Raw genomic sequence first — 13,458 nt, forward strand, 5'->3', positions numbered from 1 at the left:
GGAAGAAGGAGGCATCGTGTAAATAATCGATGCTGAAAGAAAAGTGCAGAAAATATGTGTAATTATTTTATTTTTAGGTGAAATGGATGTAATGGTCACAACTCGTGATTTAAGCCTGCTCTGAGTCTACCATTTAAAGCAGTTTTGGAAACTTAAATATGTATTAGTCAAGATTTTCTGTCTGTAGTTTGTTCCTTGTGTGTAAAGTCTTCATTTTTGAGGATTTACATATTAATTTGTTTTGCTTGGTAGTAAATAAAATTGTCCCTTCAATTTGCTGAGGTGAGTGCAGAAATAAGGTCTTATGCTTGTTAGAGGAAGAGATATTACTCACATTAGCTGTACGTTATACACCTCCCTGAGAGCATTTCAGCACTTTCATCTTCCTTCGCATTATTCTTCATCCCTGAGATTTGTGGAGTGATACAAACCAGAAGATAATCTTTCTTGGTCATCAGCTCAGAAATTTCCCTGAGTTTTCAATCATCTCCTGTGACTGCCAGTAGCCCTATATCCAGGGGAGTCCTTAAATAAGATTTTTTTTTTAAATTTTTTTTTTTTTTGGCCTGCACTCTGTATATGCGGAAGCTTCTATGAGAAAGGTGAGCACAGCTTATCCCTTTTACCTACACCAGGAAAGCCACAGTGCCATTAGGGGAACAGGATCTGTCATAATATAAAGCTGCAAAATGGAGCCAGAAAAGGCAACTGCTGAATATTCAGGGCAAAAATAGAAGAAGAAGAAGAAGAAAAAGAAAAAGGGAGGAGACAGCAATGGCATAACCAAATCGCTTTCCTCGCATCCAGTGGAGATGTTTCTCTTTTTTAAGTGCATTTAGATGAGAATTTGGAATAGATAGTTACACGTCTGTGTTTGACAACCAGGAAATAAATGAAAAAGAAAATTATTATTTTAGAACTATTTTTATTAAAACACTTTAAATTCTATACATATGCATAAGCTTTTCCAGTTCCTCTTTTTTTAGTCGTCTTTGGTGTCTCAGTGGTACCTGAATACTTGTAGTTCTTGGTACTCCTTCCCTGGTTATCCCACCTACGTTGCATTGTAGCCCCTGTTTTCATTGTTGAGGTGAGTAGCGAGGCAGGAGCAATTAAAGGGCAGTAATGTCTTCTACGTGTCTCTCCCAGCCCGCCTCCGTTCCCCATGCTTCAGTATAGCTCCCAGAGCTTTGGGGATGGTGTGTTTAATGTCCATCGCTGGGTTTGACTGGCACAAGATGAAAAGCCACAGCTCTTCCGGCAGGCTCCCGAGACATCCACGGTCCCAGTGTTCTTGGTAAATGGGGACCTGGGGGGCGGCAGTGCTGCTCACAAATAGATGGAGACACCATTTCTCAACATGGTTTCAGAAATGTATTGCGGGTAGTGGTCGCAGAATAGAAGTAATAAACAGTTGCTCCACTTTGTGAAATGAAAATATATTTGTATGATGTTACGATGTTTGTCAGTAATGTAGCGTGCATGTTTTCCTGCTTAATAAGTGACGGCAATATATTAACTGTAACTCTCTTACAATCCTTTAGGTGGCTATAATAGCAGGAAATTTTGAGCTCGCTGAATATATCAAGAATCACAGGGAAGCTGATATTGGTAAGCAAAATATTTACAGACGCTGAAAATAAGTGATACATGTTTAAACCCGGATTTCGCAAAGATGTTAAATCTGATTCTATGTGAGATGTGACTACAGGGCTGATGACAGTATCAGTTGAGGGAGATTTTAAAAGTAACTTTTCTATAAAAACTGAAGATGGGGGAAAAAGCTGAAATGTTTTCAAAATAAGCTCTGAAAGTGAAAATTTGGTAAGTACTGCAAAAGAGTGGTGGATGCTTTGGAAGTATAAATTAGACAGTTCGTAACAAATTAAATACACTTCCACATACCTGGAAGAGCCAAACTGACTCTTGCAGGCTGTTTAAAGCAGCTCTCAAGTAGGAATAATTGGTCAGAAGAAGAAGATAAAGACAGACGCTTCTCTGCAATTAAATGAATATATGGCAGAAACTGTCTATCCATATCCATAAAAGCATTTCCTCTCACTGAGTTTGGTGTGTGGCACTAGTGACAGGCGTTAAGGGCCCTTGACAAAAAACCTTAAGGCTTTTTAAAGATCTTTTTACACAGAGAGTTTTGCCATTAAAATAAAAGCCAGTTTGATAAAAGTGATTTCTGATACAGTTTAATTAAAATGAATGTAAATGCTTTAATTCAAGTTAATTAAAGTTCCACAGGCACATCCTGAAGTTGAACGAAAAAAAGACATTCCTTTTGAAGCAGGAGGGTCTGCACGGATTTAACTCAGTGATGATAATCTGTGACCTGATAGTATTGAATTTATGCGGAAAACTAGGCCAGCTCACACGAAACTTAGGACTGTGAAAGAATTGCTCTGGAGTAAGGCCTCCTTTCTCTTTCCCTTCCCGGGTGCATGTGATCTGCAGGGATATAGTTAAAAATTCTGCACTGTAATGTGAATTCTCGTAACACTGTGATACTTCCAACTCTGCAGTGTGCGTGGAGAAAACTGAGGACACGTGGCATAAAAGTTTTGTGTAAAACTCATAACTTGTGCATGAAAGTTCGTAGTGAGTTTGGAAGGTTTGTACCTGTGATAGTGGGATAGTTCCTTCCCATGTAAGAAGTCGTCATCCTTCTGTATTTATGAAGAATATGATGTAAAAAAAAAACTCACTAAAAATGAACCAGTTATTCCTAATAAGGTGAGCATCTTAACGTTGTTTATGTTTACATATGGCTAATGGTTTTATAGCTCCGTGACATTGAAATGAAAGGAAATGGTTGTTTAGGTTCAAATGTTCCCTTTGTTGCTGCCATGTTAGTTCTTGATATTTTGGCTTGCATGTAGAGTCAGTGCAGAACAAGTACCGCACGTAGACAATACACAGTATTATGTTTTATGTTTCTCTAAATGGATTTTTTTCTCTTAAAAACAGTGGAGTACGAGAAAAGAAAAAAGCCCCACCTAGTAAAGGAGTGACTCGCTAGTATGAGTATGGGTAACTGTAAAGTAAAAGCAACACCTACAGCACACTTACAAACAGGAGCCTCTAAACTGGTTTGCATGAAACCATGTTGATGTTAATGTCATCGTTGTTTGGACTGACCATTTCTGCACTACTTTTCCTTTCCCCCAACCGGTGGAGGTTCCGAGTTAGGTCAATGTGTGGGAGAAACTGGAATGTAGTTATGAAGTAGATGGATGAGGCTCGGTCCAGGAAACAAGCCGTGGCCGTGTGGCTGAGGCTTTAGGCAAAAGTTATTATTACTGTGTAAAAACTTCCTGTTGGATTTGGTGTTTTCTAGAAAAATGCTTAGAAAATATCTTCTATGGGAAGATTCTCAAAATTTTCCTGATGCCTTTCCTTTTATGCTGAAAAAATAGAAATATTGGTGCTTCCATGATTCACTTGCATTTTTTTGCAAGATGGTGGTGGATTGTGCATAACTATTTAAATTAGTAGATTTGTCTTCAAGAGTAAGCATTAAATTATGTTGTTTCCTCCCAGCTAATTTAATTTAGCTGGACATTTGGCCTTTAAGATTTATTACTTGGAAAAAAAAAAAAAAGTGAAGTCATCAAAATTCCTATTTCTGGAATGTCTCCCAGCTTGAAAAAAATAAATAAATCAAAGAACAATATCCTGAGCAGAAAACCTGAGAGCTAGTATGATGATGAATGTGCAGAATAATGTCAGCATTTAAACTTCAACAAGTTGGCTTTTATTTATCTTACTTGTCTGCTTATCCACTATATTCATGTAGTTTTGGATGCATTCCAACATATATCATTTGAGTAATGTACCTTCTCAAAGCCCGGAGGCAACAGAGTGGGAAGGAATAGCAAAGAGCTTGAGAAGTATCCTCATGAAGATTAGAAGGACAGATCATACTATGAAGTCTCTTGAGCAACGTTTCTTCTTTCATCCCTCAGAAAGTGTATTTTTGGTCAGATATAGAATTTTGATATTGATCCAGTTCATTAAACCTTGTAGTTATTTTTTTAGGCTCATTTAATAATTGTAATTTATATTTTGTAATTATTTTAGGCTAACTTAATAATTAATAAGTTACAACTGTGAGAAATTCTTTGGAATATGTGCGGCTTCGGGTGGGGCCCTTTTTTTTCTAAGCTGGTAGACCATGAGCTGTTTAATCATTTAATAGGAAGCTTGTCAATGATATTCATGGTTATTTGCAATAACATTCGTTCATTGGAAGGAGAGGTTGGTGATGCACTGGGAAAAACTCCACATTGCTCTTGATTCAGTGGAAAAAACTCCACGTTGCTCTTGGAAGACTTCTGACCTAAGCTTTTCACTTTTAGTGATATTCATGCCCAGTATCTTTAGCTATAGGTACTTTAAAATGCAAGCCTAATATACCCCTAAGTAATATAAGTGGCAATACTATTTTTTTTCCCAAGGAATCTACCTACTTTCCTGGGCAGGTAAGTTCCCATCTTAAGGATGGGAAGATGTTAATAGGTGGTAGCGATTGGAGGCTGGACCTAACTTAGTACTTTCAAGAGCATTTTTTTTAATCTGGTGACAGAAACAAGTTTTTACATTTTTCAAACTGAAGTATCTGAAATATGAAAAATAATATTTGCTTGAAATCTCTAATCTTACATAGTGAGGATCTACACTCTCCCTGTCCATCTGTTTTGACATGTGCTAATTAACATTATTCTTAGATAATTTTGTTGTCCCAAAGTATTGCAGTAGGAAGTCGCTTGTACTTTCAATGCAGAAGGTATTATGTGGGTGTCTTCCAGTTTGTCAGTAGTCACAAAGCTGTTTCAAGTAGTGTTGCCAAAACTGCAATTATAAGGATGGAAGAGCAGTAATGTAATGCCTGTGATTCATGGTCCTGTGCCATGCATTGCGGTGAATGAGCTGCTTTGGTCGGTGGCGGAGATCCCGGCTCAACCTCTCCGCAGAAGGAGGGTGTCACTGCCTATGGAGCGAAGGGCTGTGTCTGCAGCGGGCCAGCAGCAAAAGCACTCCATCTCAATGCACCGGTCCGCAAGGGCTCCACGTAAATAAATATATATGCTGAAGTGCTGGGAATATCACTTATTACCTGTTCCACCTTTGCCTGCCAATTATATTTCATTGGCATTTAGAGTAGAATCCCATTTTAAGCTGTGCGCGAAGTCTGGGATCGTTCAGTTTAGAAGCGTCTGAATTGCATGCCTTAAAGGGAGTAGGGTTTTTTTTCTTTTCTTTTTTTTTTCCCTTGGCCTGGATCTGTGCCAGATAGTAATGCTGAGGCTATCCATGTTGTTGAAGATGATGGAGAAGCAGCTCAGGTGGAAAATGACCAGGGTGTCCTCTGTCAGTAGAAAATTCTAATTTACAGAACCCCTAAATCTTTGTTTTACAGATCAAATCCCACAGAGATTGTTCTTCCTTTTTCTTTAATTATAAAGCACTTATATTAGACAATTGTGTTGAAATGCTGAAAAACTAGACATATAAAATAAGCTGCTTTGCAATAATCTAAGACTTCACACTGTTCTGTAAAAAGAAGACGACATTAAAATATCTGTTTTAGAGCTCAAAAAGGCAAAAATAATGACCCGTGTTACTGGAGGAATGTGACATCTGACTGTAAGAGGTTTGTCTGAGGTGCATAGTTTCTGCTTACCTCACTCAGGTCTTGCCAGATACAAGCGTCTACTTAGGGCCAATGTGAGCACACACGTTTAGTCAGAGAGGTGAAGTATGTCTGCTTCCCTTTTATAGAAGCAAAATGACTTAAAGTTTGTATCCATAAGAGAAGATGTAGGTGCCACTGGCAACGTGATTAATCTGAGGAGTCCCTACCTAGTCATCTGAAAAAAACAAAGAGGAGATTTTGCCCGTAAGGTTTCTCAGCTACCTAAAATTGTGTGCGTCTCAAGATGGATAAGGTCATTTAGGGTTTTAAAACTACCAGGAGGGCTCAGAGCTGGTAGATGTAGTCTGAGACAGCTCTGAGCAGCACCACTTCAGTTGAGCGTGTACCACCACAGTCCTACCTATCTACCTCCACATTGTTTCTTCAGTCTGGAGAAAGCCTGATTTCTCTCGTGTCCTTGTTCTGGATGAGTGCAGTTCTCTGTCTCTTGGGTAATTTCACAGAGGAATCTCATGATGAAACGAGGGGTGATCCATGGAAGGGGGAGACCTGGAATCCAAACCCGCTGACTCTTCCCACGACGCTGATCTACAGCGCGTGAACATTCAGGCAAGGTTGCACTTTAAGCAGTTATATTCCTTTTTGGCTGTAAGCCCTTGTGTCTCCCAGCAAACTGGAGTTTCGTAGAACCTGCTTCCGCTTAGCCACGATACCAGCATAAAAATCTGTTAGTTATTCCGTCCTATTAAAAAATTTGACCTTTTTCCTCCGAATGTTCAAAACTGTGTGGGTTCTCTCACACATGCTCTCCCTTCGTCTATCAGCAAGTCGCTTCTTCCTAACCTTGCTGCCTTTCCCACCATCAACTGCCAACTAATCTTTCCATCTCAGGTAGCACATTAGGTGTCTGGGTGACCAGTTTGTTGAAACTGCGGCATGGAAAGTGTTTAGCACAGATAACTTTTTTTTTTTTTAGCTTGGTGCTGCCATTTTCAGAAACAAACTGAGAAAACAAGCCTTGCAAATGATTCCTGTGGCTTAGTACAATAAAAGACACCTTGCTGTCACTAGCAGCGAAACTTCACATTAGTCTTATTTCAACCAGGGATGATGCAGTTTTGTAAGACCAAATCAAACGTGAGAGATAAAGGATTCAGAGGAGAGGAAAAAAGGATATCAGTAAAGGATTAAAACCAAGATCCAGATTTCATTGTATTTATTTCTTTTATGAGGTTCTAAACATCAGGGAATCCCTTTTGTTTCCTTGACAGATGTTTGAAAGGTGAATGAATATTGCCGTATCATTTAAAAAGTAATCCTATTTGAAACAAATGAAAATAATATTTTTCATACAGCAAGAAAACCTATTACCATAAGGTACTTAGAAACTTGTAAAACAAGCAGTATGAAATACTTAGTGTAGCTTCTCAGATTATTTCAATTCATCATCCCCCCAAATTAGTTTTTTGAGGAATAATAACAACATCAAAGCAGCTTATTTTAATTATCACTTATTTTGAAAGTCTTTGGAAGCCAGAAGTAACTTGCAGCTCAGTGACTATTGTTCCATATTCTTTTCTGCTTTGAGGAAGACATTACATATAGTCCTGATGTACAGCACAGCACTTATACATCATTATAAAAAAAATAATAATGTCCCTTTTTAAACTTCTTTTCTCTTAACTAGCTCTAGCACATCTCTAATTTATTTAACTTTATGCATTTATTTATTGCAAACTAAGAGAAAGTAATGGATTAAAAGATGTGATGAATAGAAAAGTTAATCCCCGATTGTTTTCATCCAGCCTGCAGCTGTCTGTGAGTAAATGAGCACAGCAGATTTAGGAAGCATTTGCTGTACAGAATTTACTATGGCTCCTATAGGATGGAGGTACAAACCCCACTCATATATGTAAGAACATTGAAGCTTTCAGTAGATATAGATATGCAGATATTAAGTATGTTGCAAGCTGATAATCCTTTGACTTGGATAACCTATTTTTAAATCTCTCTTTTGCCTTGGTTCTTTGTGATGAGATGAATTTTCAGATGGATTAAATGACATGGGTTGTTCTTCTTCAAGTGAACAAGGTTTGTTTTATATTGTACATCTTGTCCTTCAGCAGCTGTGAAGCTAGAAGCGATAGGATTCTTTTGTTTTATTTTTGTTTGCTTTTTGCTTTTGAAAAATGAAACACGTTGAGCTGGTGTGCGAGTTTTTGGTAGTTGATTAGCAGACTAACTAATACTTGGATACTGTTGCTAGGCTTCAAGTCAGAGTTCCTGTATTCCTCTATAATTATGCAGAGATATGTGTATGTGATGGTTTGTCTGTGCTTTCACACGGATTTTTTTTTTTTAAATATTGAAAGTCTGCTAATATGGTAGGCTTATCCTTTAAAATATACATATTCCACACTGGGCAATTGCTTTTAAATAAAACATTTTTCAAGTGTGAGTAAAAGTCTGTATTGCTATTGAAATTGTGACTGTAAACATCTTAGGAAACATGCATTTTATTGTAGAATAAGCAGAACAGGTCTTTCAAAAGACAAGGATATTAGTTGGTTTGTGGTAAAATTGCTTTTCTAACCCATTTTCTTTAATTAGATCAGAGTGATTGAGGTCAGCATTCTTGGTTTTTCAGCTGGAAGTGTTTTTATTAAATGCTAGCCAGCCCAATGAATATTCTGTTTGTTTACTTATTTATTTTCATCTGGGGAAGCATTTAGTAATTTTGGTTTTCATAAATCAAATGCCTGCAGAATACTTCTCAAGTTAGGAGAAAGCACATTTAGAAAGATAAAAGCAGAAACAAGAAAAGGCAGTAAATCCAAAGACTTAAAAATCTACAAAACTGTCAGCAGCATGCAATGACTTGTTCTATTTTTATCGCGTGTTACTTAATAGAAGCAAAAGGGACACAAGCATGTATTATAGCCCTGTGTATTTGTCATTTGAATGTGAATAACATTAACCTGTTTCATATGCGAGCGGACATTTTAACATGGAAAAGTGTAATCAGGATGGCAAAGACCCTGAGATCTTCATTGCCCACCTTTTAAATGCATATTGTTTGATCGATTGTCATAATGCTATGTTCCCTTTTGCGGTTTCTTTCAACTACTTTTGCTAAATTAATAATTATTTCTCATGTCCATAGAAAAAAAAAACCAAAAAACAAACTTTACCATAATGACATTTTAGCTGGGTTACAACCAGACAAATATTGTTTTGGTATAAAATAAATTTGTTGCTATTATTTATCTGTTTTTCTCCAAAGGGTTGTGAGGAATAGAATGTCATATGCTCAGTCTTGCTTTGTGGTAGCAAACAAATTGGAAAACTGGGATTTGTGATCTGTTAATGTAATTACATACCGAAATGTAGGACAGAGCTTGAAAAACTTACAGTACTTTTTCTTTTTCCCTTTGATGACAAGTAATTTTTTTCTCTGTGTGTATTAGTACAAAATTGTGCAGTAGCTAGTTTTGTTTCAAAGTTTAAAATTTATTTTCAGAACTTGATTATTCTTGTTGGCCTTTGACCTTTGGTGTATTCTGTGCCTATAACGTGAAACTGCACGCAGAGTAGCGCAAATTATGTAGTCTATGGTCATGTCCTGTGATTTCTTAGGCTTGCTTTAAAGTTTGAGCAGCAAAGTAAGGAGAGAACTGATGACATACGTAACTGCTGCTGTAAGTACAGTAGGTTTCCGAATGACTTGGCCTGGCTTTGTAAACCAGTCTGTACTGTGTCCTTGCCACTTGCCAGGTAGGCAACGATTGCCACAGCTACTCCTGTTGGAGTTTATTTTATAGACTGAAGAAGGAGAACCTTGTGATTGAGCCAAAAATAAACTACCGGAGGAATCCTAGGCCATCTTCAGTGCCATTGAGCTAGTTTTGGTTTGGGCAAGAACTCTGCAGTGTGAGCAGTGGGTGCAGGTCACACAGGGCTCGCTGGCTTATCCCCTAGAGATGTTTGAGATCTTTGGGAGGGTGGCAGAGGAAGGCTGGAAAGGAAAGGGGATAATTGATAGGTGTTTGGGTCTTGTCCCAGTCTTCATGCTCAGACCCAAATGGTTGGAAGCATTTCCAGAGCTCCCGCTTCCCCCAACTCTGGCTTCTAGCTAGCTCCTAGTCTTCTAGCTCCTCCTCAGGAGAGAAGCTTCTCACCTTCTCTGTTCCATCTAGGCTGGGCCCATCATATCCAGTGGTTAGGAACTGTGATTTTTTTTTTTTTAGTGATGTTCCTATCATCAGTGTGCTGTTTCATCAAGGGATAGGGTCAAGTTACTTTTCCCAAGTCCTTAAAGGATAATGCATGCCATAAGGCATGGTCCTTTCACCAATACTGGCTTTTTTTGCTTTTGTTTTTTTTCAATAGCTTTCACTGGCTTGACACCACCGAGGTAGTGTACAGGGGAGTAAAATCAGAGGCCACCTACAGAACTAGTGCAAGTCACCGAATTAAAAAAAGAAATAAAGCCTTAAAGCATAATCAGTAGGAAAAATTATTTGAGTATACAGGGATACTTGCTGTGACTGGGGACCAAAAATGGAATGAATAAGATTAATTTCTTGCTTTACAAAAAAAAAAAGTAATTGAGTGGATTGTACTACCCTCAAAAATTCTGGTGCAATACATAAAAGGATGATGCCATTGAGCTAAATAGGCAGATCAAGGGTCATGTTTTGAGCAGAGAGCAGTGCAAGTACCCCAGAACTCTGAAATGCTGAAATGTTGAACCAGTGTTTCAGCCAAACTGGAATTTACGGTAGTGATTTTTGGTTACTCCCTTTGTGTGAAATTTGCAGTGTTGTTCAACCTGGTGGCCAGATCCTTCTGACCCCCGTAGCTCTCCTCAGAGTTGCTGGAAATGGTCAGCAGATGATCCACCCCTCGGGAATACTTTCCAGGTTAGTCTTCCAGACGAGGTGCCTGATCCTGCACCAGGGTGTCTTTGGGGGGCAAGGGCAGGTACTGGAATAAGTTAAGGGGGTGAATTAGGCTAAGAGGATGTGAAAAGAAAGTAGTCCTTTTCAGTTTATATGGGATCTGAAGTTTGTTCAGTGATCTCCGATCCCATTTTATAGGTTGTAGATCATAAAACTGGAAGAGGTTTATGTAATCATGCTGTCTGACCTTCTCCGTAGTCCAGATTACAGAATTTATGTTAACTAATTCCTGCTTGAACTGGATTATAACTAGAAAAAACATTTTGTCTTGTTGAAGACCTGCAAGAATGTAAATGGGATTTGGAAAATTGTATCCTAGTCTTGCGATCTGATGTTTTTGGATCCATTCGTCAATTGTTCTGGAGTTGATTACCGCTTTGTTAAACAGACGTATCTTGTTTCTAATATGAGATTGTCTGGCTGTGGCAACTGGACCCTGAGTGTAGCTGAGATTTGTCAACTCTTCTGTCTCTGTGCCCACATTTCTCTTCTAAAGCCACTCCTTCCTTAGCGACAAAGAGCTGATCTCAACTATTAGAGAGGAAAATCTCTGAGGAGGAGATGTCAAACTTGAAGGGAGGTCTAAATTAAATACGAGAAACTAGCATGGACTTTGTGGGTTTTATTTCTATTGCTGTTTTTTGATCAGTATTATCTTGAGCACCTTTCTGCTAACTTTTCTCAGGATCCACTAAAATCTGTATCCCTAAACTTTATATAAATTGGGCTTTTTTAAAGAGGATATACCCTTTGGAAGTGTGCGATCAGTGCATTTCAATAATGTTCTATATAGGTCTCTATGTAACAAACCAGGAGGGTTTGGATGGCAGTATTAGGCTATTAGAGGGCCCACAGCTAGTATGGTAAGGCAGGAGCCGTCACCGCGGGTGCGAGAGATGAGCCAGCCCAACAAGGGATAGTAGAGAAGAAAAATTGTTTGAAGTGTCTCACAGAGAACTCTAGTATTCCTGAAAAATTAATGTATTTTCTTTAAATCGTTTTTCAACTTGAGCCTCAAGAGCTCTCTAAGATTGTGTGAAACGCTGTGTGGGATTTCAAACAGTAAAGCTGGGTCAAAAATAGAGGTAGGACAAATGGAGAAATAGATGTGTGCAGGGTCCCATGGCTTTCTATTACTCCCATTTACAATGGTGAGAACACAGGAAAAAGAGATGAAAGACCATGAAATAAATGCTAGAGTTAAAAAAAAAAAAGGGCAAAATAGGGATTGATAAGAATAGTCAGTAATGCTTCCTGAAGAAAATTCCTGTGTTTCCCAAAGTAAATACAGAGAGGGACTAAAAAAAACGAAGCAAAAAAAAAAAAAAAAGGAGAGGAAGAGGAAAAAAAAAAACCCCACCTCTTACTGTAGGTCCTTATGCTCAGGACTTCATCACAAGACTTTTTATGCACCCAATAATTTCCTTCGTATAATTAGGCTACCAATAGACTACAAAGTTATGACTAATGGCACAAAGGTGGCTTTGTAACTTCTGAATATGGGGATATTTATGTGCCAGTGTATATCTTAATCCTTTATCCTTTTGTCACTGAAAATAGAATCATAGAATCGTCTCAGTTGGAAGGGACCTTGAAGATTGAGTCCAACCAGCGACCCAACACTGCCAAGTCCACCACTAAACCACGTCCCTCAGCACCACGTCTGCCCATCTTTTAAACACCTCCAGGGATGGCGACTCTGCCACTTCCCCGGGCAGCCTGTGCCAATGTTTGATAATCTTTTCTGTGAAGAACTTTTTCCTAATATTCATCCTGAACCTCCCCTGGTGCAACTTGAGGCCATTTCCTCTTGTTGTATCGCCTGTTACTTGGGAGAAGAGAACGACCCTCCCTCACTACCCCCTCCTTTCAGGGAGCTGTAGAGAGTCTTCCCTCAGCCTCCTTTTCTCCAGGCTGAATACCCCCATTCCCTCAGCCACTCCTCATCAGGCCTGTGCTCCAGACCCCTCACCATCTTAAATAAAAAACAAAACAAAAAAGCTTGTTGCTGATGAGGATAAATGAGTGTGTGTGAGGGTGACCTGAGCTCGGCTACGCCTGTGCTTGGGGTGAAGAATGATCTGGGGCTGCTGGAGCGCTTTGGCTGGCGTTGCGCAGCCCGAGGGGCCCGGCCTTGCGCCGGTGGGGAGGTGCTGCCCTGTGAGGGGGCTGTGGGGCCAGGGGTGGGAGACCCCTGTGCTGTGCCCTGGGCGGGAGCCCATTGTGCCACCCCTCTGAGGGAAAGCCTCTGGCCGGGGCGGTGTCAGGGTGCGCAGTGAGGGGGCTGTGGGGCTGGGAGAGCACCTGTGAGGAGAGGGGGCCTGGCTGTCCCTCAGGGCTGAGGCACGGACGCCCTGAGATGGCGGCCATCTTGGGGGGGGGGGGACGGGGACTGGTGGCAGCGCTGTCGTCCTGCAGTAGAAGGTAAGGACACACCGGCTAAGACTTCTCAGTTTTGTATCCCTGTTGCATAGGAGTTGCTTCAGCGCACGTCCCTGCCTGCACTCGCAAGCACTGTTTATAGAATCATAGAATGGTTTGGGTTGGAAGGGACCTTAAAGATCACCTAGTTCCAACCCCCTTTCCCTGGGCAGGGACACCTCCCACCAGCCCAGGTTGCTCCAAGCCCCGTCCAACCTGGCCTTGAACACCTCCAGGGATGGAGCCTCCACAACTTCAAAGATGGTTAGGGGATTGGAACATCTTTCTTATGAGGGAAAGCTGAGGGACTTGGGTCTTTTCAGTCTAGACAAAAGAGGACTGAGGGGGGATCTTATCAATACTTATAAATACTTAAAGGGCGGGTGCCAGGTAGATGGGAACAGTCTTATT

At 39.9% G+C, this 13,458-nt stretch overlaps 1 protein-coding gene across 1 annotated transcript in view; it reads left to right on the forward strand.

The window, feature by feature from the left end:
* Positions 1-13,458, forward strand: part of SHANK2 (SH3 and multiple ankyrin repeat domains 2) — a gene marked incomplete at both ends in the record, with an annotated part of 314,691 nt that overhangs the window by 40,296 nt on the left and 260,937 nt on the right. The window contains one exon of the mRNA XM_082485045.1: positions 1,545-1,611. Coding sequence (XP_082341171.1) covers positions 1,545-1,611 — 67 coding nt within the window. The remainder of the gene's footprint in view (positions 1-1,544; positions 1,612-13,458) is intronic.

Source organism: Vanellus vanellus, assembly GCF_965231255.1.
Source record: "Vanellus vanellus genome assembly, chromosome: 6".
Taxonomy (NCBI): Eukaryota; Metazoa; Chordata; class Aves; order Charadriiformes; family Charadriidae; genus Vanellus; species Vanellus vanellus.